Source organism: Ananas comosus, linkage group 14, assembly GCF_001540865.1.
Source record: "Ananas comosus cultivar F153 linkage group 14, ASM154086v1, whole genome shotgun sequence".
Classification (NCBI taxonomy): Eukaryota; Viridiplantae; Streptophyta; class Magnoliopsida; order Poales; family Bromeliaceae; genus Ananas; species Ananas comosus.
Genome location: NC_033634.1, coordinates 3,263,427 through 3,290,353, shown reverse-complemented (window position 1 = coordinate 3,290,353; position 26,927 = coordinate 3,263,427). Strand labels below are relative to the sequence as shown.

Here is a 26,927-nt window from a genome sequence, read left to right as displayed (position 1 = left end):
TGAATTTGTTAAATGTTAATAATTTTTTAATTTTAGAATTTTATTTGTTACATTATAATAATTTATATGCAAACAAATAATATAATTTTTTTAAATTTTATTTTATAATTATACATATATATAATTATATTAATTTTTATTTATTATAATTTATTATTCACTAATTTACAAAATAGACAATAATATCACTTCGGAGGTAAGTATGCCGGGGATGGAGAGCTACACTTTTTACGTCATCTACTTCCTACTAAATAAACAACAGAACTCACAGAACTACACTTTCACAGTTAAACAAACAGCGGAAGTGAATTAATTTGTACCTAAACTCCACTTCAATCTAAAGTTCACTTTCACCCCAAGTCTACTTACGTTGAAATAAATATACCCTTAGTTGTTTTATATTTCTAGTTCAGTTAAGAAAAAGAATAACAAAAAAAAGAAAGAAGTGTGACATATCACAGTTGCAGTGAACAGTCCAAGCCATGGAATGGATATGGGGGTTTGGAAAGCCAAAGTACAAATCCAGCACATTGTCCTCTGGCCAACAATGGCTTTTTTCTGCATAGAAGCACTTTTTATTCCACAAAAGGGTTAGGTGGGAAAACCTAAACAAGCCACCAAATAACTACCCAAACCCTAAGTTTGGGTAGCTCCTTTCTTAATTATTATGGGAATTATTTGATTAGTTAAGCCTACTTATGTTAATTCCTACAAATAATGGGAGTGGAAACAATCATATGCCTTGTCAATGGCTCCTCAACTTAGTTTTGTGGATCAACAACAAAATTTATATTTGATTGGCCGCTTGATTTAATTTATATAAAATAATGAAAATAATTTGAGATATATATCGATGGCTGCTTTTTCGTGCAAGCAACCACGCTTAAAGACTCTTGAAAAGTAAAATAAAGTGAAATATCTTTTTTTTGAGAGAAAAAAAAGTAGCATATTATCCGCTGCGTTCATTTTTTTTTTTTAAGATAAACTTATCTGGAAATTAATGTGAAGCAATTAAATTTCGAACTTAAAATCTTGAATACCAATCATCAAACTCTTAGCCATTTACGCTAGGAACAGCCGACAAATAGAATAAAAAGTTTTTTTTTTTTAATTTTAAGGATGGTTTTTTTAATTTGGCTATGTGGGTTGTCAAAGAATTATTAAGAGGGACCAAATTGAGAGAGAGGGAAGTTGAGTAGTGCCAAAAGGTGGTTAAGCCACCAAACCCATCTTTCCAAACAATCAATAAACTTCAAGTTGGCCACATGGGATGGCCACAACCCCTCTTCTTAGCCAACCCAAAATGGAACAACACAACACATTATGTTGAGTGTGAGGACACATTTCTTTTTTTTTTTAAAAAAAAATTGTTTAATTCTTAGAGCTTCCTCATTGATAACATTGTCACATTATTATTTTACCCCTCATATAGAGTTGGATTTGGAGATTTTCTGAAAATACTATATATAGTCGCAGATCGTTTGGCCAATTGGAAATTCACCAACAAAAAGTTTTTTTTTGGGTTTTCTATAGATGAATTTACTTAGTCTGTACCCTTGATTAATTAAAAAAAAATTTGCTTTATGGCATGTTTTTCCTCAAAAAGAATATATATATATTCTTTTTTCATATGTCAAAATAAATAATTTGATAAAGTTTAGGGCGTGTTCTTTTTTCATATGTCAAAATAAATGAAAAACATATATATTTTATAAAAGGGTTTACAAAACTATATATAATACAAGCAACCAAAACGATTGTGTTATTAGTAACTTCATTTGAAGACGTAGACTTATTAAATAATTGGATAAAGTTTAGAAGATCCAGTCGCCAAAACTAAGAATTCATACTCTAGGGTACCGTTTGGTTCGGGTATAAGTAAGAACTAGCTATTACAGGGATAGGTACAAGCATGGGGATAAGAAAAATAGTGTTTGGATGAAAATTGGGTTGTTCCCGGAGATAAGAACAATTTTAAATAGTTTTATATAAAAAATGGAGGTGATGGTGGGGATAACCGAGAACTACTATTTTCGGGTAAAAAATTAGCGTTTAGGTATAAAAGAGGAATAAGGGGCTATTCCTAGTTCTATCCCTATTCCCTAACCAAACGTTGCCCGGGGTCTGTTTGCTGAAGTGCTAAATTAGGGGGGTCTTTGTGCATTTTTCTATATATATATATATATATATATATATTTCTAATTGGACCAATGCGTCATCACGCTTGCAACATGTTGACGCAAAACTCTTTTTAATTAACAATTGCTTCAACTTTTTTTTAAATTTTTTTTAAAAAAATTAAGGTGGTTAGCATATGCTCATATAAATATTTCCTAAAGTGATCCTATGGGCATAGTTTTTAATTTGCACCATTTTAGTAGTTGAACTTTTGGCCAAGTTTAGGTAAAATTAATTAGAAGTTCTTAATTTTTTTGGTTTAAATTTGAGTCTCAAGTTCATGAAGTTTACATTTCGAGAACTACCGTGGCAAACTTATAGTCTGTATAGCCTTACTGTAGCTTCTGCAAAAGTTCTAGCTGTTCGAAAAGTCTGATTAGTATTTTGATTAAAAATACTTTGATATTTTATCGTAGTTTTAAATTGAAGTTTTTTGCCTACATATAAAGTTTAAAAGCCTTTTGCGCTTTTCCGTTCCTAGTAAAAAACTTTTGAATTTTTATTTGCTAAGCACTTTATTTCAGAAGTAGAAAGTATTTTCAGACTCCAAACACGAGTGTTTAATTTTGTTAATTTGAGAGCCTTGATCTTAATTTACTAGCCCAAATAGTGTTTTCGCAAACCCTTTTGTTATTACTTAAGCATGAACTCATATTACATTGTAGATTTACAATTATTAAGTTGCAAAACCTCTCTCTTTCTCTCTCTCTCTCTCTCAGGGATTCAAGCTAATCATTTTTATTTATCTCACTAAGCATTAGTCCATAAGCTAGAAATTCAATGTCGAATCGTTGGCACTAACCATTAATCCCAAAAGCTCGAACTGTTAGAAATATACAACCAATTCACTTAAAGTGTGCAAATACAGCACCCACGGGTCTCGATTGTGACTCGGCTCAACCAACCTCACGCCACTTCGAACATGACTCGGCTTAATCCAACCTCACGTCATTTTAAATATGACTCGGCTCAACCTGGGCTACAATTACAGGATAGNAAAAGCTCGAACTGTTAGAAATATACAACCAATTCACTTAAAGTGTGCAAATACAGCACCCACGGGTCTCGATTGTGACTCGGCTCAACCAACCTCACCGCCACTTCGAACATGACTAGGCCCACCCAGCCTCACGCCATTTCAAACATGACTCGGTCCAACATTGCCTCCCGCCACAGAGTAGAATGCTGACCCATTTAAGCCAACATTCAACACAGAGCAAACAAAAAGAAATGTAGTCAATACATTTGGGCTCACAAGATATCCCCAAATCCACAAGCAATGAGTGTGAATGCCAAAGAATATTTGATTAATCCAAAAGCATGGCCTTATTTGCCAAATCACTCATTACAATATATTACAACTTATGTCCCCATCTAAATTGATTTGAAAGGGAAAGGGGGGATTGTACTTCATCATAGGATTAGTTAGTGCATATTATGTTGGTGACTTTGTTAATATTAGTGCTTCTTAATTTGTACCCTTTTCACATTAGTAGCTAGCTCTCTTTAGCATCCATTGGTGCAAGTTTGCTTATGGGTTTGCGCATTTGTGCTAACAAATATCAAGTTCCTAATTTGCTCTTGTGAATTAGATTGGACTTGAAGAGAAGAAAAGGAAGGAACATGCTTCGATTGATCATAGCAGTGCTCTTATTTGCTACGAATGTGCTGGCTATGTACAACACAAAACAGTAGGTGAATTATACGTCAATAAAAGAAAAAAAAAGAGGATGGAGGGCATGCTAGAACAAGTAGATTAATAAAGAAAAGGGGACAAAAGGCATGTTAGAATAAGATCTCATACCCTCTCTTTTTTTTGACCAAATAACCAATCTAAGATAGAAAGAACAACTAGGAAGCTCAAGTTTTTGATGTAACCATTTTAAGCCCTAAAAAAAAACTAGGTTGGAGCAAGGTCCAGTTTATATATATATATATATATAGATAGAGAGAGAGAGAGAGAGAGAGAGAGAGAGAGAGAGAATCCGGCTATTATACTCTCAATAGTATCAAGCGTAGTGCTATCGACTTTTCAGCCATTTGATCTACTTTTTTTACCATTTCCATCCGTTAAATTATACTAAACAATCAACCATCCACTCAACCCTAGGGGAACACTATTATCCTAATTAGGAATCATTATTACTCTAACCGCATATCTCTTTATCCAATGGCTGAAAACCTAATAGTATTAAACAATTGGTACTATTAATAGCATAGTAGCTTAATTCTCTTTCTCTCTCTCTCTCTCTCCATATATATATATATTGAACTTCGTTCATTTTTTATAAACAAATTAAAAATGCAAAACAACTAGACTTCAAACTCGAAATCTCAGATACCAATCACCAAACTCTTTGCCACTTGCGCTAGAGACGGTCGGTGATATTGGCCCAAGTTTCAGTTGATTCAAGGGTGAAAGCTCCTTTATGCTTGGCCCAAATCTTAAGCTATGGGCCCTCAATAGGGCCAAGTTTGGTGGGCACAGCCCAAGCCCAACAAGAAAAATCAAACCCAAATCCTTAATCCGCTATCTATTTTATGATTTCTATAAACTGTTTTTCTTTACATGTATGTTTAATATATTGGCCCTTATAATATAAAAGAATGTTTTGATATGTTGACGCACGTGTTTCATGTGTGTTATATAAATTGCTAATATATTTTAGCAAATTCCAAGCATTCTTTTTTTATAATCTTATATACAGATCACATCTTAGTTTATTGGTAATATTATTTACGCACTGATTTGTATCGAGCTATACAATAATCTCATTACTACGTTTTTTTTTTTTTTTATTCCTACTTCGAATCGAAATAATCTACCGCCTAGGTAAGAATAATTAAACAATTTGGCATATTTAGAGGGAGGGTTAAATACGTGCAAAAAAAAAAGGGAAAACTTCAAAAACCCCCTCTGTGGTTCCACACTTTTTCATTTTAGTACCCTGTGGTTTAAAGTGTATCAAATTAGTACCCTGTGGTTTCTCACTTTATCACTTTAGTACCCTGTGGTTTAAAGTGTATCAAGTTAGTACCCTGTGGTTTTGCACTTTATCACTTTAGTACCCTGTGGTTTCACACTTTATCACTTTAGTACCCTATAGTTTAAAAAACCACAGGGTACTAATTTGATACAAAATCAAAACCACAGGGTACTAAAGTGATAAAATGCAAAACCACAGGGTACTAACTTGATACACTTTAAACCACAGGGTACTAAAGTGATAAAGTGAGAAACCACAGGGTACTAATTTGATACACTTTAAACCACAGGGTACTAAAATGAAAAAGTGTGGAACCACAGAGGGGGTTTTTGAAGTTTTCCCTTTTTTNAAAAAAAAAAAGAAAAAGAAAAAGAAAAGGGACCATCGCTATGGCGCCAAGTCTCTTCACGCTCTCTCCCACCACACCCATCGCCTCTCCCCCTCCTCTCCCCCATCTCCGGCCCCACCCACCTCTCCCCTCCTCCCTCTCCCTCTCCGGCGCCGGCGTCGGCGGCGGCGGGGGGCGGCGGAGGAGGAGAGCGGCGGAGGTGGTGAGGCCGAGGGCGGGGGGGCCGAGCACGAACAGCCTCATCCTCGCCTTCGTCCTCCCCCTCTCCCTCCTCGCCGGCACCATCTTCACCGCCGCCCGCGTCGCCGACCAACTCGACGAGAAGTACCTCAACGAGGTAGCCAACGCGCCGCCCACCAACTGTTCGACCCATGTCCTCAGTGAATTCCGTTGTGATAATAATTCATGGAGAGAACCCCCCTTCGCAAATAGCAAATAGGCCCTTCAATTTTGCAGTCATTTTAGTTATTAGAATTAGATGTTTTCGACAGTTACTTACTGCGCCCGCACTTGCTCCAGCTGCAAAACGGCTAAAGTTGTGATCTTTGATGCAAATTACTGATCAATTTAAGGGAAAATAAAGCTGCAGAATGTTTCGTCAAAATCATTTACGTGTGCGAACACGCTATAAAAGTTAGATAATAAAATCGAAACTCTGAATACTCACTTTTCTTTGTCGCGCAGCTTGCGATGAACAAGGCGATCATGGAAGAGAACGAAGCGGCAGCCGAAGAAGATGGCTATGATGACGACAACGACGATGAAGAAGAAGAAGGAAATGCCGTCGTTTCGCCGGAGAAAGAGGAGCGAGTGGTTGCTCTTCCGCGTGCTCGGAACAGGCCTATAAGAGAAGTGTAAGAATAGCTTTTAGAACATAAATGATATATCTTTGCTTGTAGACAGTGAAATTGGTATGTTTTGTAGAGAAGCAGCATAGCATGATCCTGTGGTTTCCCCTGGAAAATACTATTATGTTCTCACATGAAGTTTAGTTTACCAAAGAAAACTTTTTGAGTGTTTGGCATGCAACAAGTTATTTATTCTACCTTGTTTAAGCATAATTTTGCCCTAATGAAGCTTCTCAGGAAATGTAACCTCAACAAAGTCAGAAGCTCAGATATCATATTCAGTGCATATCACCATCATCACTTTGCTTCTGCAATAATACATGAACCACATTAAGGATTAGCAAATTCTTCTGTTAGATGTTACTTCCTAGTTCAGTTTTTGCCAAATTTGTTACTGTTCTTCGATGATCTTCGATGATAGATTAAGAGAAACAAACTCGTAAGCGCTAAATTACCACAGTATGATGAAATCAAAATCGAGGTCAACTTTTATGCTTAGCATATATGCTGAATCCTAAACTGATTACAAAGAGTAATACATTACTGTCTTGATCTACCATTTGTTTCAAATTTCATTTCTAGGCTCCTTTTCTCTGCTAGGAACTGACCAAATAAACTGCCAAATGAACAGAGGCTTTTGATGGAAAACACATCCAGCAGTGAAAGTGCAAGAATTAGTGATTTAGACATAGTTAGATTACTGTGTTTAAGTGAAAGATCGAGGACCAATTTGCAATTTGACAGATTGCAAGGACTACTCAAGCATTTCAACTAAGCTATGCTTGAACAATTAGAACAGTTTGGCATTAAGCCGAAATAAGCTACAATGACTTAAATAAGTGTGACGACAAAGTCACTCTTACAAAATTGCCAATCACTAATACATTAATTTACAAAAAGAATAAAATGGAATACTTACAAGGCTTGAGCATTTTGAGTTAGCAATACTGTACAAGATTAGTACGCAATACACAAAATCGGCGAGAACTACATCCATTACTGCAGCGTCTGGTTCAGACACCCCCTTAAGGATTGAATGCGGTAATTCCCACACTAGTACTGTCCACAATAGTAGTCCATCCTCTTCCACCCCTTGTGGTAATTCCAATTATTGTTCCTCCTCTTATAGTAGTTGCAGCTATAGCTCTTGTTTCCCCACTTCTCCCCTAAACGGTCGCCCGTGCTCGCCCACGACTTCTCACTAACTTTAAGTTCATTCTTGGGTGCTGAATCTTCCACATCATCCCACCCGCTTGGGATGATCTCGTACTCGATCAAATTCGGTGCGTAGCCAAAGTTACCGGTCTCATTCTCGTTGTTCTTCGTGGGAAGTGGATCTTCTTCGTCGTCGCCCCACCCAGTGGCCGGGACTTCTTGATTAAGGGACTCCAAATTCAAGAAGCAGTTGCTTTCGGTCTCACTCCCGTTTTGGGGTGGTGGCTTTTTGTATAAGTCTTCTATGAGTTGAGGATCAATGATCGTGTCTTGATCAACCACGTCGATGTACATGTCAGGGTTGGGTAAGGGGATGTCGCATTTTAGGCCATGGATCTTCGCCCAGTACCTGTTGAATATATTAATATCAAAACACCGTTCTCTCGCAGCTTAGAGTGAGACTATTGAGTATTAAAACAATGGGGTCTTTTTCCACATTATCCCCTGCAAATATACAAAATTATGTAAATAGTCACAGGTTGTTGATATCTACATGTATGCCTATGAGAACTTTGCGTGCTAGCACGCATTCCCCTCAGGGGAATCTATGCAGGAATCATTTTTGCATATATAACCATGGCAAGGGCATGAACGTAACAAAATTTGGTTTTCGGGAACAAATACATAGATACTGACTTTATGGGAAGGGGTATAAATGCTAAGGAAGCAAAACCAATAATCTATCAAAAGTCGTAAGTCCAGTTGTTAGGTAATTGTTGAATATTAGGATTATAAAAACACAGTTCTCTAATAACTTAAGCTTTTAGAGGAAATCAGTTGTTTCTAATTACCGAGCCTTGGCGTTCTGGAAGGCCTCCTTCCCCTCGGAGTCGTCCCACTTGGCGACATTCTCGTACAAGTACATCAGCTTCTTGGTTTCGCACAGCTTCTTCCATGGGATCGAACCCTCGCTGGTGCAAAAGTCCCTCTCCCAGCGGGGAACCGTCTGCCCTGAGATCGTAAAAACGAGAAGATTTTAGCTACATATCATGGAAGCGCACTAAAACCTTAATAGAACTCACGAACAGAAGCTCATTTTCTTGAATAAGATTCATACAGAAATCTGACAGCAGATAACAGATAAACATTGAAGTGTGATTAGTCTTTCGTCGTAATAAGCTCAAAGTAAACAATTCGATATTGAAATTGAGATCCTCTAATACTACATGACTAAACAAATTGTAACTTTGAGAACAAAATGGAAATCTCTGTCAAAATTCACAAGTAAACTTATGAAAATTGAAATTACAGTCTCAACTCCAGGAATTCTCCATTACTCTGTTAGAAGTGTAATATTGTTTTCAGATTGAGAGAGAGGAACACAGTTTCAACCGTGTGAAAGCTAGGAGGAATTTGTGCCTCTACTGCGAATAGAAGAAAAAAGTTGAAGCTGTTAAGAAAGTTGCATTTGGTGCACGACAACAAAGAAAGTCAAATACAAAGACAGATGCCAGCTGAAACTTAAGGAATGCATAGGCTGAAATAGATTGTCTCCATGCCTTAATGATTTTCTTTTCTTTCTTTACTTTGTTATTTTTGCTTTGAAGAAGAGCATGATTTTCTTTCCTTTCTTTTCTTTTTGATTTTTGCTTTGAAGAAGAGCTTCAAAACCTTGTAAAGAATCAGAATCAGATATAGTTGAAACTCAACTAAAGTCATCAACACCTCGAAGACTTTCACATGAAAAGAATCAGACTGAAAATTAGATCTCAAAAGAAAAAAAGGGAAAACAACAAAAGTTAACAGGCAGAAATACCGAAAGGGGGGAGGGGGCGGGTGTTAATTTTTCAAAAAATATCCCAGAAAATAGTTTTTTGGATGTAAAAGTATTTTCTGTCCATTTAGTTTGTAGGAGAAGTACTTTCAACTTTTATGAAAAAAGTAGTGTTTTCGTCTTCCGAAGTTTTTATCAGAAAAATAAGAACTTTGGAAAAGGCTCTTCATCCTGAAAAAGAGTTTTCCGTGCTTTGCAGAAAAATTAGAAAGAATCAAGACGCAATCTATTAACAAACCATCAAGCATCACCAAAATCCAACCAAATCAAGGAGCTACAGAAACTTTTTTAAAAAAATGGTAGGGATGATCCCAATATGAGACTGCTCTATCCACCATTCACGTACGACACCTTGAGATTCAAGCCGACCGTGTGATAGACGTATGATGGAACGGTCTCACGTTGGGGGACCATCCCCATCAATTTTTTGTGCAGAGAAATGTACATTTCCAACTACTCATCACGCACGTAATTCCTGACATTCATCAGACAACAATATCAAGACTCAAGAGCGCGAACCCACCGAAAAACTAAACACTCTCGTTGCAATCAATGATAAGTTTTCTTGCATAATAACAAAAACAGAACTTCAATTACATTACATAGCCATTAACATTTCCTGCTCCAGTTTCCTGTTTACGGAGCAACAAAAGGAGAATAATAGCCTGAGAAAAGGCTTCTTTTTACACCAAAACCCTAAAAAGATCACCTACATTACCATCTCAACATGAACGCGACATGTAGATTGAATCCACACACAGATCATCAAAAGATCAACAAAATGAAGTGCTCCCAACAACAGGGCTACTAGAAACCCTAACATTGATCCCACCACAAACGGAATCCAAGGAACGTAAACAACAACAAGCATCATTATTAATCCACAGGTTAAACAAAAACAAAACCCTAGACACAAACCCTAATCCAAAACCAAGACGAGCAGATTAATCTAAAAGATAACCCAGTTGAGCAAATCACCTGAACACGCCCTAGGCGGCTTGCCGTACCTCCCCGCCTTCTTGCCGGCGCCGCCGCCTCCTCCTCCTCCTCCTCCGGCGGCGACGTCGCCGGCGCGCCACCACCCGCCGCCGCCGCCGCCGTCGGAGGAGTCCGGTGGCTGGTGGGGCCAACCGTGGTCTTCTTGCCACTTCCCAGCTCTCCCTCTCCACTCCCCCATGATTCTCCTCCCAAGCAAAATTGTAGTACAAATTGGAATAATCGGAAATTATCAAAAACAGGAAACAAAGATGCTTCTCAGAGAGAGCGCACGCTCGCAAAAACTACTACTTTTCTAAAATTGGCAAAATCTCTCTCTCTCTCTCTCTGACACCTTAAAACCCAACACACGTATAGAGACTAGAGAGAGAGAGAGAGAGAGAGAGAATTAGAGAAAGATAAGGAGAGAATTATAGAGAGAGACAGAGAGAGAGATGGGAATAAAATAAGAAATATAGTTCGGATTACGAAATAGAATTGATTATTTAAGTGATATTTTTTTTGCTGGGATAATTTCATACAGTTTTTTATAAATATATCGAATAGCAGATATATATAAAATTTAAAAAATTTAGTAATATTTATATTTATTTTTCTAATTTATTATTATTAGATTATTATTTATTTTTAGGCTAAATTACGAAAAATTTTTCTGTCAAAATTCGATTTTTTATTTTCCTCATGTCATTTAAAAATCTACACTTTGCCCCCTTGTAAAATAAAAAATGTGCACTTCACCCTCTACCGTTAGTGATCCGTTAGGGTTCTATTATAAAATATTTTTTTATACCAAAAATACCCCTCCGCCCTATTTCCAGTTGCTTCGCCTTCCTCCGCCTCGCAGCCGCCTCGCCCTCCTCCACAACCTCGCCCTCGGCCACATCTCCGTCCGCGCCCACAAACACCCCTTCACCCTCCTCTGCCGCCTCGCCTTTGCCGTCATTGCCCTTGCCTATCTTTCCATCTGTGCCCACCTCGATTTCCTCCCTACTGTCGCCGAAATCCAGGGGCGGCGAGAGTGCAGGAGGAGAAGGGTAGCAGGTGGAGAAGAAAATGGAAAGAAATCGCGGCTGATCGAGGCGTGAATCGCGGCCGATCGAGGCGGCTGTTGAGGAAGATAATTAAGGGAAGAGATGAAAATGGCGAGAGGCAAAATGGTCATTTTACCATCACAGTACCCCTCGTGAACATTTTTTATTTTACAAAGAGGCAAAGTATAAGTTTTTAAATGACATGGGAGAAAGTAAAAAATCGAATTTTGATAAAGAGATTTTATGTAATTTAGCCTTAGGATTAAGTAGGTGTAAGATGTACACTCCACTTTAGGGTGTACTTGTAGCATTGCTCTTTTAACAATACCATCACAAATATAGAAGCCCCAAGGATTAGAATTATGCAAAAATATTTTCTCAAAAATTTCTATATCACCTTCTTTTCTTTATAAGTGAAATGTCATTTTTATGATTAGAAATATAAGAGGGGTAAATGCGTCAATTTATTTTATTAACTAATCAGATTTAAGTATTTTATCTATGACTAATCATATTTTTCTAGGAATCCTAATAATAATGGTATATTTGAAAACGTTAGTACTTTTATAAGGATAAATATGAAAAATTAAACTTTATAGGAATATATCTACTATTCGTTATGTTTATAAAGAACTGAATGAGATTATCTTTTCTTCTTTTTTTAGATAAGAACAACTTCAGATACCCACATTTGATTTAGTATTTTCTTACTATAGTACTTTTATAGTTGAATGTGTATCATTTTGTACTCTATCACTATGTTTTTATACTCTATCACTATGTTTGCTTGGGGTATAAGGGTACCCAAACAAAAAAAAAAGATGGGATTACTATCCCACCCCTTAACGGGTTATTCTGAAATAGATATTCTAAATTTTAAATTGATATATTTAATTTTTAAATTTAAAATTTAAAATTTTATTTTTCTAAATTTATATTTAATCTTAAATTTAAAAAGTGAAATTGAAAATTTAGAACTTTGAATTTTCGAATTGGAGATTTTTAAATTCAAATTTTAATTTTGTATTTTTGAAATTTAAGAGTTATATATTTAAATTTAAAATTTAAAATATAAAACTAAAAAAATTTTATTTCAAATATAATAAAGAAGACAATATCATTATTTTTCTATTTATAATCCTTCACTATTCTTCTTATTTCACTTATTCCAACCAAATACTATTTTGCTTATACCTGGACTAAACCCAATACTCAACCAAATATAAAATTACTCTATACCCATCTTATATCCCATCTTATACCTATCTCTGGAACAACTAACGAAGCCAATTTTATTTCTCTCTCTCTCTCTCTCTCTCTCAGTTCCCCGTTAGGTTTTTCGTTAAAGTATATAGAAAAAAAAAAACTTCAGATACCCCCCATGATTTATCGATATTTTACTTTAATACCATATGGTTTTAATTTTTTATTACTGGTTATTGAAGGAAATAAGGAATAGATAGTATACTAACACGATACACTTTAAACTATACACTTTAAACTATAAATACTAAGTAAAGAGGGTGTTTAAAATTTTTTCATGTTTTTTTTTTTATAGCTTTGGGTTTTTTTTTTTAAATTCTTCTATTCCGTTTCTGTCTCTCTCTTTTTTCTTTTTTTTTTTCTTTTTTTTTTTAAGGTCTTTGAGTAAAATGTATAGGAGTCCCTACAATACTCCGAATTGTGACTTGGTCCCTGTATAAAGTAATATTTTTTAATTATTTTTAAATTAAATGAGAATAGTTGAGATATTTTGCAGATGAAAAAATAGAGGGGCCGTTTTATAAAAAAAAAAATTACACTTGTTTAGCAGGACCCAAATTTATTTATAAGTTCAGAATGTTTTTTTTTTTTTGTTTTCGAATGAGACTACAAAAAATATATTATAATTAATTTACTGTAATATACATTTAAAATATTTCTTCATAATAGACTTATTAAAATTTTCCTCAATTTAATTATTTTTTATTTTTAATGTATTTATTAAATATCATGTTAAAATAAACTGAATATATACTCTGTCAAATTTTACCAAATGTTTTAAAATAATTTTTATATAAAATTATAAATTTATATTATTTATCACTTATTATAGTACCTGGATTGAAAAATATGAATAGTTGAGTGGTACTTTTCAAAAAAAATACAATATAAAAAATTAAAAAAATATAATATAATATATTGTATAGTATAAAATAATTGGTAAATTTCAAATATCACCCATGTGGTTTTGCACTTTCTCATTTTTGTTCCCTATAGTTTTATTTTATTTCTTTTCGTCAGCTTCTTCGTTAATATTTTGTTAAATTATATGTAAAACAACTTCAGATATCTTATCTAGGTTTATCGAATATTCACTTTAGTATCTTTTAGTTTTAACTTTGCCATTGATTTAATAAAAAAAATTTAATGGAATGAATAATAAAAATAAAATAAAATTATAGGGTACTAAATTGATACACTTCAAATTTTAGGATACTAAAGTTAGAAAGTGTGAAACCACAGGATGGTATTTAAAATTTTTTTAAAATAATTAAAATCTTTTTTAATAAATTTAATATTTATTTACTTCCTTTTCATCGTATTGCGGAGGCAAGTAGTAGTACATGTAACGGGGCTTTTGTGTCGGGGTGCAACACCGACACGTGCGGGGGCCGTTTTTGGAACGTAGCGTAACGCAAGAGAGTTTGGGGGACCCTGGTGTGACACCTGTCCCCCGAACCCTCCCCTACTCTATATATATATATATATATATATATATATATATATATATATATATAATTGATCTTCTATACTTTTAAAAGTATCAAGTCATGGGTGTTTGTAAGTTTTCGGCCCTTGGATTAAAGAATATGCGGTTAGTGTGATGTGGGCCCCCTAGAGTTGAGTGAGTGGTTGGTGCAAGTGTGATAGTGTAGAATTCCTCACCCTCACACTGGGTTACAAACTACAACTATTTGGCCCACGTGTAATGATAACTCGGTAGTTTCAAATTACTAGCCTAAAATGCTTTAGTTATTAGTATTAGTGCATTCGTCACACATATAACCCTCCTCGCACTCTTTCATACCATTCGATGAGAGACTATTGAGATATGTAATATACTTCTCTCTTTTATCTGACGTTCTCGTCAGTCCAACAACACACATAGTTTAAGATCTTCAGATGATGTGAGACTCATCTCACATTTTCAGCTGGTGAATCAGTGCTGATATCAACTGTAACGATCTAGCATATTAGAACTAATAACTAATTTTAATCCTTTTGGATCAGTTGTTTGGGCTCAATAAGTTATTACTGTTAGTGAGTTAAGCCATTACAGTTGGTACTAGAGCTAATTCATCAACCAAAAATGTGAGATAAAACTCACATCACTAGATGATTTTGGGTGGTCGCCGAGAACGTTAAGATCTAAAAAGAAAAAAATATGCAACATCCAAATAATTATACATCGGATAATATGGAAGAGTGTGGGGGGACTTATGTGCCTGCATTTAAATGTGGTTGAGCCTTTAAGTGCAATAAATATGTCCTTCCTATCAGCATGTACTTTTGGGATAATTAGTTAGCGTTTACCATCCACATTTAGTTTCAAAACAAAAAATTATTTTTTAAATTTTTTTAAAATAATTAGAGTTTTAAAAAACTTTTTCTAAATTTTATAGACAACCATGGTCTTTATTTTCAGATTTTTTTTTTTTGAAAAATGAAAACACTAGTTTTATAAAAAAAAATGAAAAAAAAAACTAAAATTAAGTTTATTTTTTCTGGAAACCTAATAGAAAATCATTTTCAAAATACTGTTTTCCGTAATTTTCGTAGGAACCAAACAGCTCCTTATTGGAGTGCTGCAGCAGAAGCAGCAGCTACAGAAAAGATGTCATAACTTCTTAGCACTCTTAACCTCCAAACTATAATAAATGATCTCCGATTTGCTCGAGAGCCGCGTCACAGAGATTGTTAATCATCTTCAACTCGAAAGGGAGCATCTTCAAGCAACATCCTAATCAAGATCTCAAGTTCGCAAGCACTCTTCATTACAACATTAAATGAAAACTCTCATCGTTACAAATGATCACAAAAGACACAAAGATACAAATAAAAAAAAGTACAACATCCGCCGCATATGATTCCGCCGTCGACTTCTCTGATGTATATTTGTGAACAACAGCCATTTCAATTACAATCATAAGCAAAACTTCTCTCATCCAGCCATCAATTCCATCTTATACACCGAACAGCGGGCGGAGAAAAACAACAATTTCTTTCATCCGAAAGCATCAACCAACCGACCAATCAAAACTCTGACAGAAGAATCGCTTTTACATGTGTCAGTGTGAGAGCTCTGTGCCGATGTATGTACATGCGCCTCCGAATCGTCTGGAAGGTTCTAGATGGCCTTCGCAAAGGAAAAAAATGGAAGCCTCTTTTGAGCTTGGAAAAAAATCCGAGAATGTGGAGATTTCTCACTTGCGGAACGATTTTGTGCTCCCATATGTTCGCCATTGGCGCCCACCGCTACTCCTTTCATATTGGCTGCTGTAGTAGCACTCCGAGGACGTCTTAGGTGTACTGCTCATAGTATAACCTTTCTTTAGGGTTGCCCTAATCTCCTCTTCTGTGTCATATTGGGATCGCTACAAATAGAAAAGAATATATTACATGTCCACCGTTTTGAAGAAAAAGCAGTATAGAGTGAATGCGAGCAAACTAAGGTTTGAGGAACATAGATTTTGCCACTTCCAAGATGAAAAATATACAACTGGAAGATTTTGCCACCGCTTGGTTTGCTAATATATGTTTTCACTTCTAAAACTATTTTGTTTGGCAATTGGTGCGATGAAATGATTTTAATACAGAAGGTCATCATCAATCATTTCGACCAGGAGGACTGCTCTGTTTTGGTTGTTGTCAGTTAGCTTGCAGCCTGATTTTGTCTCTCTTTTTTTTTTTTCTTCAAGAATAGAGAAAAGGAAAACAGTCATTAGATTTTTGGTTAAGTTGCCCAACAAAAACATAGATGAATAGATTGCAACTATCACCATTCAAGCATATAGAGTATTAGCTTTTAAAAATGAACAAGAAGAAAGTGGAAGGTAGCCAAATAAAACGAGACCAAGCAGCTCAAATATTTAATTAACATATGCCAACACAACATTAGCATATTACAGACTGTCGGACACATCATCCTTTGACATGACTGTCAACCCTGTTAAGATGACATTCACAGCTTTCTTGCTTAAGGGTTTGTTTCCAAGTGTTTATGCAACTAATTATCTACATATCACGTGAACTTGCTAATAACTACTTTAAATGCACGATAGCAGGGTTCCAACTTTTACTCTTCTCATTATATGATACCCAAGCTATATATCGATGTGGTCGATGTGGTTATCAAAAGATTGCATCCAATTTAGTGTTGAAGAAAGCGAGATTAATCATTTTTTTTCCCAAAAAAAAAGTCTTAATAATATACCAGCACTAAACTATCATGAATAACACTACAAGTTCAAAAGTTATACCTTGGAGGGATCCGAGAGTATAGTATATGCCTCCCCTATCATTTTGAATAGCCGATCAGCATCTCTATGGACTTCGTCAGCGAGTTCTCTCCACAGAGCATCATCAACATTGTCAGTCCTTACTAGAAGCTGACTTGCCTGCAAAGTCAAACTTGTTAGGGAAGCAAGTTCAAGAAAAAGAACGGTATCAAGCACAAAGTTAGGGTTAAGACTTTGTCAGGATGATGCCGAAGTGCAGCCTTGCGGTATGCCTTCTTTACATCTGCTGCAGAGCTTGATGATTCAATCCCTCTGCATACAGAAGCAGGTGAATTCTCATTAGCATGTTTCTGATAAGATATAAAGACAACAGAAGAGATTTATTATCAATGTTAATTCTCATTAGTATTATTTCAGATAAGATATCAGATAAGATATCAAGACAACAGAAGATTTGTTATCAATGCCGGAAAATAAAGATGCTATTAAAAACGACGTAATACCGCCTAAGCAGAATACTGAAAAGTATTTTCCAGGCCATGAAAAACAGCACAAATGAAAAAACAGACAAGTACTAATAAAGTCTTCACCAACCGCAAAACAGTTTTAATTAACAAAGATAAACATATGCAACTTCTAGCTAACAGCTCAAAGTTCCCAGCCTTTATCAATATAGTAAAGTTCCGTCATTACAGGATCACAAGCTAACATGCATGGATATAGTCTTGGGTATACAAACGACAAAGGAAGAGAATTAATATTCTAAAGTAGACAGTAGAATAATAGGGAAAAATAAGAATCATGGAGGGGGAAGTTTGTCAAAGACTTACAATATTAAATACATATCCAAGGGAATATCCTTTCTGGCCTCATCCTCCACATGAGAAAACCGAATACGGGCTCGATTTAGATCACTAGAGATACTCGTTAATTTGCCTGATACTCCAGGTGGATTCTCTTGTATTTGTTTCTCAAGAAGAGAAATTAGTCTGCGTAGGTCATTAGCTGCCTGCCCATAGTCCCTGATCATCTCGTGTAAGGTGGCCCTTCTAGAAATGGCCTGAAATAGAAAGTCTTATTAGACAAAAATATGCTCAATACGGTAATTTACAAGAAAATAATACCTAAATTTGAATTTTCTAATATTTATCTCATGCTCCCTTTTCTTGGCTCAAAAAATATAACTTAATTCCAACAATTTTGTACCAATATAAACAGGTCCAATTTCTTCATTCAAACTCTAATGCAAAGAGATGAAAGACTGCGTTAAGCCTGTATGACCCAGAAAGCAGGCAAAATACATCCATAAAAAATGCAAATGAAAAAAAAAGAAACAATAAAATGATTTGACACAAAGGCATCGATGATATACAAAATCATTTTCAATGGTGGACGGAACAAAATAAAAAAAACATCTAATGTAAACAAATAACAATTCATTGTAAACATTTACGGCAGAGTACTTGGACTTCAAGAACAATAAAACAATTGAGAAAAAAAAAGAGTGTGAGGCTACTATGCTTTTGGAAGCACGGAGCCTTCCGTGCTTCCATGTCGTTTTCGATGTTTCGACTGTTGCTTCCATGTCTTTTTCGATGGAAGCACAGAAGGCTCCGTGCTTCCAGAAACATAGTAGCCTCGCTCAAAAAAAGATATCATTGAAATACATCAACTAAAGAAGTCATTTAACTAGAAAGGTGCTAAATAAGTAGGACATGTCGAAGAAAAGGCCAGAGTGACCGACCTTTGGATAACTAGCATCAAGAGCTATTGCCAGAGAACAGTCGGCTATGGCATCTGTAATTTGACCCAAGGCTTGATATGCAGCTGCGCGATTGCAAAAGCATACTGCCGCAAAAGAGCGAGATTCACTGTTGCATGATAAAGCAGAAGTATAATGTTCGACTGCCTCTGAATACCTACCAGCTTGAAAGGCTTCATTCCCAGCAGCCTGAACATGGGAAAATTTACAAGTAGCATATGAGAAATTTGTTCATCCTCATTAAACAAAAGATTAAACTCTATCAACACTGCTTAGACTGGGGAAAACAAACAGTAGTTCTCTCGGCATCTCAAAATAATTAGGAAGTAATGTATTGTAACACAGTCTTGATAGTAGGTAAAAATAGAAGTATGAATGAGTTCAATAAACTTATACAAGCAGGAATATACTCAAGATCAAGCTACATCTTATATAACTGAGAAGTGTCCGCGGTGACTTGAGTACAACAATACAAACCTAAGCCAAAAATTCGCGGCTCTCTAGTTCAAGAAGATGCAAGTTACAAAAACCCATATCTTTAATTTTATATCCAACTTAATCATTCGACTCTAATAAAGGGAAAATTCTAGGGATGGTATATCAGCACTACTGTAATCAACTAAGCATAGTAATTATCATTTAAAATAAAAACAATTTCGAACATTCATGAAAACAGAAATAGACAATTTCAACTACCAAAATTAACAGTAAAGGATATCATAACCACATACTTTAAGCCGTAGGAGTTCGCGCACGATTCTAGCAAATGATGAAGCAGAATCCAGAGACTTCTTTCCATACCTGATCATTTATTTTCATGAAATTTAGAAACTGAAAATCACAAAATGTTTAGAGCTTACAGAAGTAAAGGAATAACAAAAATAGAAAAGGAAATTAGATTAACCTATCTACGATCGGTTCCACTTGCTCATGTTTCTTCAGTAAATCAAGAGCCTCCTCAAGTTTCCCCAAATAGAAATTAGACTTCGAAATAAGACGCCATCGCCAAAGCCTTGGATAACACTTGACTTGTTCAGAATTGTTAACATTTTTGGATTGACCATCAGCAGAACAGGAAACAGTATTTCTTTCAGCCAAATCGAGAGTCTGCTCACAAAATTGAATTACTTCTTCATATCTCCGAAGCTGTTAGATACACAGAAAAATGTGTAAGCAGAGAGAACAGATGCTCAATTGTGCCAGAAAGGCTAATGCAAATTATACTAAATAATGTGATTTACTGACTGGTGACATATAGCCATAACATTATCAATGACAACTAGTGAAATTCTATCATTGATAAGCGATAACATGAAGTAAAGGATAAAAAATAGCAGAAACAAAGACCATTAATAGAGCCTCTGCTTTCATCTCCATTAAATTATCTGAATGAGTACTTATTGTAAGGGCCTCAGAGATAAGTTGTAAGGCCCTTGACACTTCATCGGATGTCCTTTTCAGTAGATGTTCCTCAGACTGGATCATGTAATCAGATACTTTCTGTCAAGTAAAAACAGCATTTGTCAGTCAAATAAATGTAGATATATGTATGTCTGTATGCATGTACGTACGGATGTATGTATGAATGGATGCAAGCATGCATGTCTGAGAAATGGATTTGTTTGTTACTTCATAGTCGGGAAGGACACTTGTTAGACAAAAGAAAGTATGAGGATCTCGATTAAAAACAAAGAAAGAAAGCATAAGGACCTCAAAAGGCAAAAAATAAATCAAACGGTATGCAACATCAAAATATAGTTATATCAGAGGCACAACAGACTAATTAGGAGGTCTATTGGAAAGGGTATTGTAATTGAAGAAGTAAAATAAACTCAGGTTACATTTACTTATTTGTGTTACACTTGATTTCTTTAACAGTTACCGTGTGAGAAAGTACAAAATGATGTTTCCTTCTACTTAATGTGTCCATTTGTATTATTCATAAATACAGTGCAAAGTTAAGTAGCTTGATATTTGAAAAGAGTATTAATAGAAAAGAGCGTCAAGAAGACATGGACAGCAAACTGATCTGTGAAAGTTAACGAATGTAAGAACTGAAACATTTTGAAAGATTTAATCTTCAATTCGCCCTTTCTTGCATCTTCTTTTTTCAGAATTTCAATTTTCTTAAAATGGCAAAAGAAATATAATAGCGCAAAACATCTGATAATAAATTTACTTATAATGCACACCATATTGTCATATTTGGAGGTCAATTGTTTACAATTTGCACTTTAACACAATATTATTCATAAAAGAAAAATATTCCTTGTCATTCAACAAAAAGCCTCAAAACCATAAGATGTGTTTACTTTTTCTAGGTTTCTGTTTGATGCACAGTACATTTATAGAGGCACATCTTAGCCACTCAAAGAATGCTCAAAGTATATATCACAAATTAATGAAACTATAATGAACAAAAGTGAAGCTGGCTATGCTACCTGAGCTTTTTGCAGACCCTCAGAAGCTTCTGTTAAGATTTTTTGGTCTAAAGTCGCTTCCTTATTTGATTGCAAGCACTTCTTGAAATTCTTCAGTGCATCTTCAATCTCTCCAAGTGCAAGTTGGCAGCTACAACCATCGAATGTAGATTTAGTTTACTGTCCTTATTCCTTTTGAAGCAGAAGAACAGGATAGTAAAGTTGCTTACATACCTACTTTTTTAAATAAAAAATCCTTTTTTCAACAAAGCCAAGCCAAAAGATTTTCTGATTGATGGCATTGTCATATGACTCAACAAGCAGAAGTCAAATTCAGTGCATCAGTAGATACAGCACTGAAACATTAGAGTAGGTTGTGACTTGTTTATTGTCTGTGTTATTAATTTTGTTTCCCTAAGTAATTGGGATTAAAGGTACCTGCCTATGGTCCTCGTCAATTTTGCTTATCAGGTTCTTTGCAGAGTCAATCTAGGTAGCAGTTGTTTTGACAACAAAACAACATTTCACCAGTAACATTTTTTCTGGTTCTTTGTTAAAAAACCAAAAAGAGAGAGAGAAAAGAAAAGAAAAGAAAAAGAAAAGAGAAATTGCGAGCTAACAGCCAATGACAAAGTTCATCTCTAGATGTCTTGAAACACTAATGAACTTGGGAAAAACCAAAGATAAAGACATCAATAATCCCAAATGTTGCGTCATTTATAAGTTTTCTTTTGTTCTTATTACTTTCAATCTGCAGAAAACTGCAAAAACAGCTAGTTCACTTCTTCTCTGTCTGATACAAAGACAATCATAGTCCCAATTCTCACTGCCCAGTGATCTTCATTCATATATTTTTGCAAAGATGACTTTTAGCATTAATTATCAGCATATCCTATTGTCCATCATGAATGGAGAAATAATAAAATTTAACATCTTAGACTTCATACAGTAATATATTTATAAAGTTTAAGGTTCAGTTTGATAAGACGATTAACAAATTGAAAATTCTTACTTTGCAGCCCTAACTTGTGCCCTGAGGAAACTGGGATCAATTGCAGCAGCCGCCATACAGTCACTAAGTGCTTCTCTCATACGCCCAAGGGACATTCGCGTAGCCGCACGGTTGCTATAGCATAGCATCAATGCTCGCATGCAGCTACCAGAAGTTTCATTCGGAGGTATAGAATTAATCCCGCGAATATAATACTCCTCTGCTTTAGACAAAAGTCCATTCGCATAAGCTTGGTTACCCCTAATGCACAGAAGCAAAATCAGGTCACGAATGAAATCAAACCATACAAGCAAGTCAAAGCTTATACAGGAAACTTCAACTGTCACTTAGAAGCAAATAGAAAAGCGAACAATTCATATATATATTCCAGCAAAGCTATATATGTATGGACTAGACCCTCTGGACTTTTTATTGTCGACTGTATCCCTCTATGTTTTTCAAAACTGAAAATTTGACAATATATGTTTTGCAGGAACAAATCCACAATCTCTGAACCTTGCAGGGATGCATATGTATTTAACTCTATGGAAAAGGTACCTACCTTATACGCCACTTCTCACAGGCTTCCTGCGCCACAACACTAGCCGAACCTGTAGCTATAGGTTCTTTAACAACCTTCTGTGTTTCATTGGTTTCTTGTTTATTATCATCTACACTTTGAGATACAGATGGTGTTCCTTCTAGTGTTTGTGAAGCATCTGACTGCATGGAATTGCTGGCAACTGAAAACATACTATTAAGAGCCGGGGAAGGCTGACGACTTCTACTCCTATTTTTCTTTTTGAAAATGCGCTTTGATGCTGATACTGGACCTTGACTAAAAGGTGACGTTGCAAAGGTGAAGCTCAGACCACCAAAATTTTCAAAACTGGATGAAGAAGTAAAATGTGTTTCAGCTTCCATTGCAGAGGAGGCAGTGACATTGTTAACATCAACATCCTTTGATTTGAAACTAAAAGGTGCATGTGCTGCTTCATCAATACCAGATGACTTGGAAACAAAATTATTATCAATACGATCTATATTCTCCACACCACGATCTTCCTCACTGATTACCAAGTTCTCCGTTGAAGAAACCAAATCTTCTTCTACATAACTAGACTTTTGTCTTTCACTCGATGCACAGTGAGAGAAAAATTGGACGGACTCATCAGATGCCACTGAAGCTTCTCTTGAAAATTGCTCATCTGCTAAAATCTCTTGATAAGGAGAACAATCCATTGGAGAATACCCGCCAGGAGATTCTGGTTGCATATCTTCTGGGGAACCGTTTTCCCTCGTAAAACCTCGTTTAGAAGAAGTCTGATGGAATGGGGCAGATTTCTTCGTTTTAGTTCTCCTGTTTGTAACTCTTGTACTTTTAGCTTCTCCCTTCTTCTCTCTGATTTTAGCTTCTCCCTTCTTCTCTCTGAATGAAAACAAGCCTTCCTTAACAAACCCAGAAGCATCCTCTTTAGTGGCTCGAAATTCCATTTTCACTGCTTCTATACCTTCGCGCATGCTTGTGAAAACAAAAGGCGCAGCTTCTCCTTGGGGCTTCTCTGGTTCAGACTGTGGAATAGCACTGGTTTTTACATCGCTGTCCTGTTTGTCGGCCTGAAAAGCAGCTTTGCAAGAAGTAGAAGTAGAAGCATAAGCACATTCAGAAAGGCCAGGTGAATCCTCCTTTTCTCTGCTGATATTTAACTTCTCTATATCGTCATTCAGCATACTTACTGCAGTCCCTTCATACTTATGAGATACATTGTTAGCTCTTCCAAAAACAAACACATCAAGCCGATTACCATTATTAGTAGAACCTCCAGCATGGATGCTATCTTCTGGAGGTTCAGCAGAATTACCCTTAACAGAGTTTGCGGATGAACTTGGTGCATTGCTTCCAAATGTAAATACATTTTTCACATTTTGAGATGATATTGCACTTCCTATATTCAACTTGTTCATCTCCTCCGGCAACTCTTTTGAATCAATACCACCAAAAGAACTAGGAATGCTTGTATTGGCACTGGAAACAAATTTGTCGCTCTCATCCATCTTACCCCTTTGATCGGTCTGCTTTGTCTTCTCATAACCATCATCACCGCCTGAATTCCGCAAATTCAGCTTCCTCATCTCATCAGGAAGCTTCGAAAATGAGCCCTCATCTGAACCAAGAGAAGAGCTCTGAGTTGATTCCGAATGTCCACCTCCACTTCTTCCAAATGCAAAGACACCCGAATCAGAATCCCCAGATCTCTCTCTTTCGTTTCTTGGTTCAACATCTTTCGCATCCGAATTCGATTTTGAGCTCATACCAAACAGAAAAGGTGCACTTTCTGGCCTCACTGGATCAAACCCACCAGTTGCCGAGGCAGGTTTTCCCATACCAACCCCAAATACAAAAACACCTGCTGCATCATCATTCCCACCACCTACTTTCCCTGAAATAGATGTACCATCTACTGTTCTATCCAATTCAATGTTCTTCATATCAAGTTGCGACGCATCATTATCAGCACCAAAAGCAAAAGCATTTACTTCCGGCTTTTGAGATTCAGCATTTCCACGATTTGTACTTTCCAAACTCTCGGACGAATTCACACTCAAATTCCAACTCCCCTCCACTCCACTCTTGAAGACGCAATCATCCTGCTTGTTTTCGGGAGCAACATTCTCCTTATTCAATCCCGGCGAAGAACTCGCCCCGAAAACAAAAGCAGCGCCATCGGAACCCTCCCCTTTAACACCACCAGAACCGTCCCCGAACACGAACGCGCCGGAAACCCCATCCGCTCTTCGATTCGACTCGGAATTCGAACCGAAAGCAAAACTACTCGCATCCCGGCGGCTCGAACGCTCCGGATTGAACGGGTGCCAGCCGCGGAGCTTCTCGTGCAGCGCCGCCCCCGCGGCTCCGCCTTCGGAAGGGGCGGAAGCGAAGGGGTTGAACCCCGCCGCGGGGGGCTCGGCCGGGGCGGCGGCGGCGGCGGAGGCGGAGGCGGCGGCGGGGACGGGGGTCGCCCGCGCGCGCGAGGAGCCGAGGTGCTTCCGCAGCTTCGTCAACCGCGGCTTCGACAAGGCGGGGGAGGAGATGGCGGGGAACGGAGAGGGGGCGGGGGAGGGGAAGGGCGGGTCGAAACCTAGGTCGGGGCGATCCATGGAAGGAGCGGCGAGGGGAATGGGGGGGAGGTCGGAGTGGGGAGGGATCTGAGGTTTTCTAGGGTNAATTTATATATATTACTACTGTAACAATTCTAATATTTTTAAATATGTACTTCTAATTTATTAGTTAAAAAACTATTTATATTTTTAATTTTGCCATTATAAATATATCCCTTTAAAAATTATAATAGTATAATATAAAGGGACAAAAATATTAAAAATTAATTCGGGTTAAATATTTAATCTATGGTTAATTAAATTTTTCTAACGGATTCTAACAGTAGAGACGTATTTGAACACATCAGGACTTTTAAAGAGACAACATATAAAAGTTGAACTTTATAGGGAGATATTTGTTATTCACTATGTTTATAGGAATTTGTATGAAATTAACCTTTTTTTTTATTATTATTATTATTATTATGAAGTATAGAATTTATATGAATTATTATAAATTATTCTTGAACCTACTATCTGGAATTTTATAGTTTTGATATTATTGTCTAATCTTTTAAATTGTTTGATTTAAATCAATGAACGATAATTTAATTTCAAATTTTAAATTTACTCTAATAAAATTTATAAAGATAAATATTGAGTTCAAATTTTAAAGTCAAACTACCGTCGAAATTAAATAAGTTGAAAAGTTCATATAGAAATATCAAAATTTTGAAAAGTTAAATAGCTCACTAACATAGATTGAATCTTGCTAAAATATAATAATATAATGGTGTGTTTGAAAAAAAATTATATAATATAGTAATAAAAAATAATACTAAAGTACAGTATGATATACTATAATTAAGCCATAAATAAGTTGAAAAGTTCATATAGAAATATCAAAATTTTGAAAAGTTAAATAGCTCACTCAAAATGATTCATAATTCAGCTAAGTTTTGAACCTCTTTACTTTTTTTTTTTCATATTTATTTATGGCTTAATTATAGTATATCATACTGTACTTTAGTATTATTTTTTATTTGTTATATTATATTTTTTTTAAGATATTACTATATTATTTATATTTTATTAATCTTTATATTTATAGATTTATTTTTTCTTTTCCTACTTTATACTATTTTCTTTTTTTGTTGATATTACTAAACTATTTTTTTGTCGCCAATCTCTATATTGTTGGTAAAAAATCTATAATTTTACACAAAATCTAAGACAATAGTTAAATACTAAAAAAATGTAAAATAAATCCTTTTTTATATATTTTGTAAAAAAAATGTATATATTAAATATTCATAAATTGAATATATATTGTCACACTTAATGAATCTTTATATTATAAAAATAAATCTTTATATATTAAAAAAATTTTCACTTTATAGTTATTTTTATATATTTTGTAATTTTTTATATCAAAATGAATTGAATATATATTGTCACACTTAATCACCTTTTTTTTAACAACTTTCATGTAAAACTAGTGCAGTGACCCGCGTGTTACGGGAGGATAGATACTGTTAAAGTAAAAATTTGTAAAAAATAAAATAACAGTTTAGTATAAAAAATAATAAATAAAGTCTATATTATAGACAAACACTTTTTTTAACAGAAAACTATAATGAAAAAGAATCAATCGTTCCAACAAAATTATTCAATCTTGTTCAAAAGAGGTCGCATATCATGCAAATGGATGGTTAAAATTATTTTTATAACACAATAATCAAAAAAATATCATATTGCAGTTAATATGACTAAAGA

The 26,927-nt window shown here is 35.5% G+C and overlaps 3 protein-coding genes and 1 long non-coding RNA gene across 5 annotated transcripts; 1 reads left to right on the top strand and 3 right to left on the bottom strand.

Moving 5' to 3' along the window:
* On the top strand, window positions 5,521-6,520 carry LOC109720836. Its single transcript, XM_020248174.1, has 2 exons — window positions 5,521-5,851; window positions 6,199-6,520. Exons 1-2 carry the CDS (start codon window positions 5,555-5,557, stop codon window positions 6,370-6,372), a joined length of 471 nt encoding a protein of 156 aa, XP_020103763.1. The 5' UTR covers window positions 5,521-5,554; the 3' UTR covers window positions 6,373-6,520.
* LOC109720837 lies at window positions 5,963-6,286 on the bottom strand. The gene is made up of 2 exons (XR_002219079.1): window positions 6,182-6,286; window positions 5,963-6,033 (listed from the first exon to the last, which is right to left on the bottom strand). It is a non-coding gene; the product is annotated as an uncharacterized LOC109720837 (long non-coding RNA).
* LOC109720835 lies at window positions 6,526-10,767 on the bottom strand. 2 transcript variants are annotated; one of them, XR_002219078.1, is made up of 4 exons: window positions 10,330-10,767; window positions 8,369-8,528; window positions 7,282-7,926; window positions 6,526-6,670 (listed from the first exon to the last, which is right to left on the bottom strand). XR_002219078.1 is itself a non-coding variant. In XM_020248173.1 (3 exons), exons 1-3 carry the CDS (start codon window positions 10,526-10,528, stop codon window positions 7,416-7,418), a joined length of 870 nt encoding a protein of 289 aa, XP_020103762.1. In that variant the 5' UTR covers window positions 10,529-10,767; the 3' UTR covers window positions 7,194-7,415. The 2 variants fall into 2 exon arrangements, 1 of the variants encoding a protein (XP_020103762.1); XM_020248173.1 differs by lacking the exon at window positions 6,526-6,670 and having other exon boundaries at window positions 7,194-7,926.
* On the bottom strand, window positions 15,383-25,270 carry LOC109720196. Its single transcript, XM_020247115.1, has 11 exons — window positions 22,615-25,270; window positions 22,074-22,313; window positions 21,083-21,212; window positions 19,989-20,141; window positions 19,546-19,787; window positions 19,373-19,442; window positions 18,624-18,830; window positions 17,710-17,939; window positions 17,113-17,191; window positions 16,901-17,038; window positions 15,383-16,015 (listed from the first exon to the last, which is right to left on the bottom strand). Exons 1-11 carry the CDS (start codon window positions 25,209-25,211, stop codon window positions 15,845-15,847), a joined length of 4,257 nt encoding a protein of 1,418 aa, XP_020102704.1. The 5' UTR covers window positions 25,212-25,270; the 3' UTR covers window positions 15,383-15,844.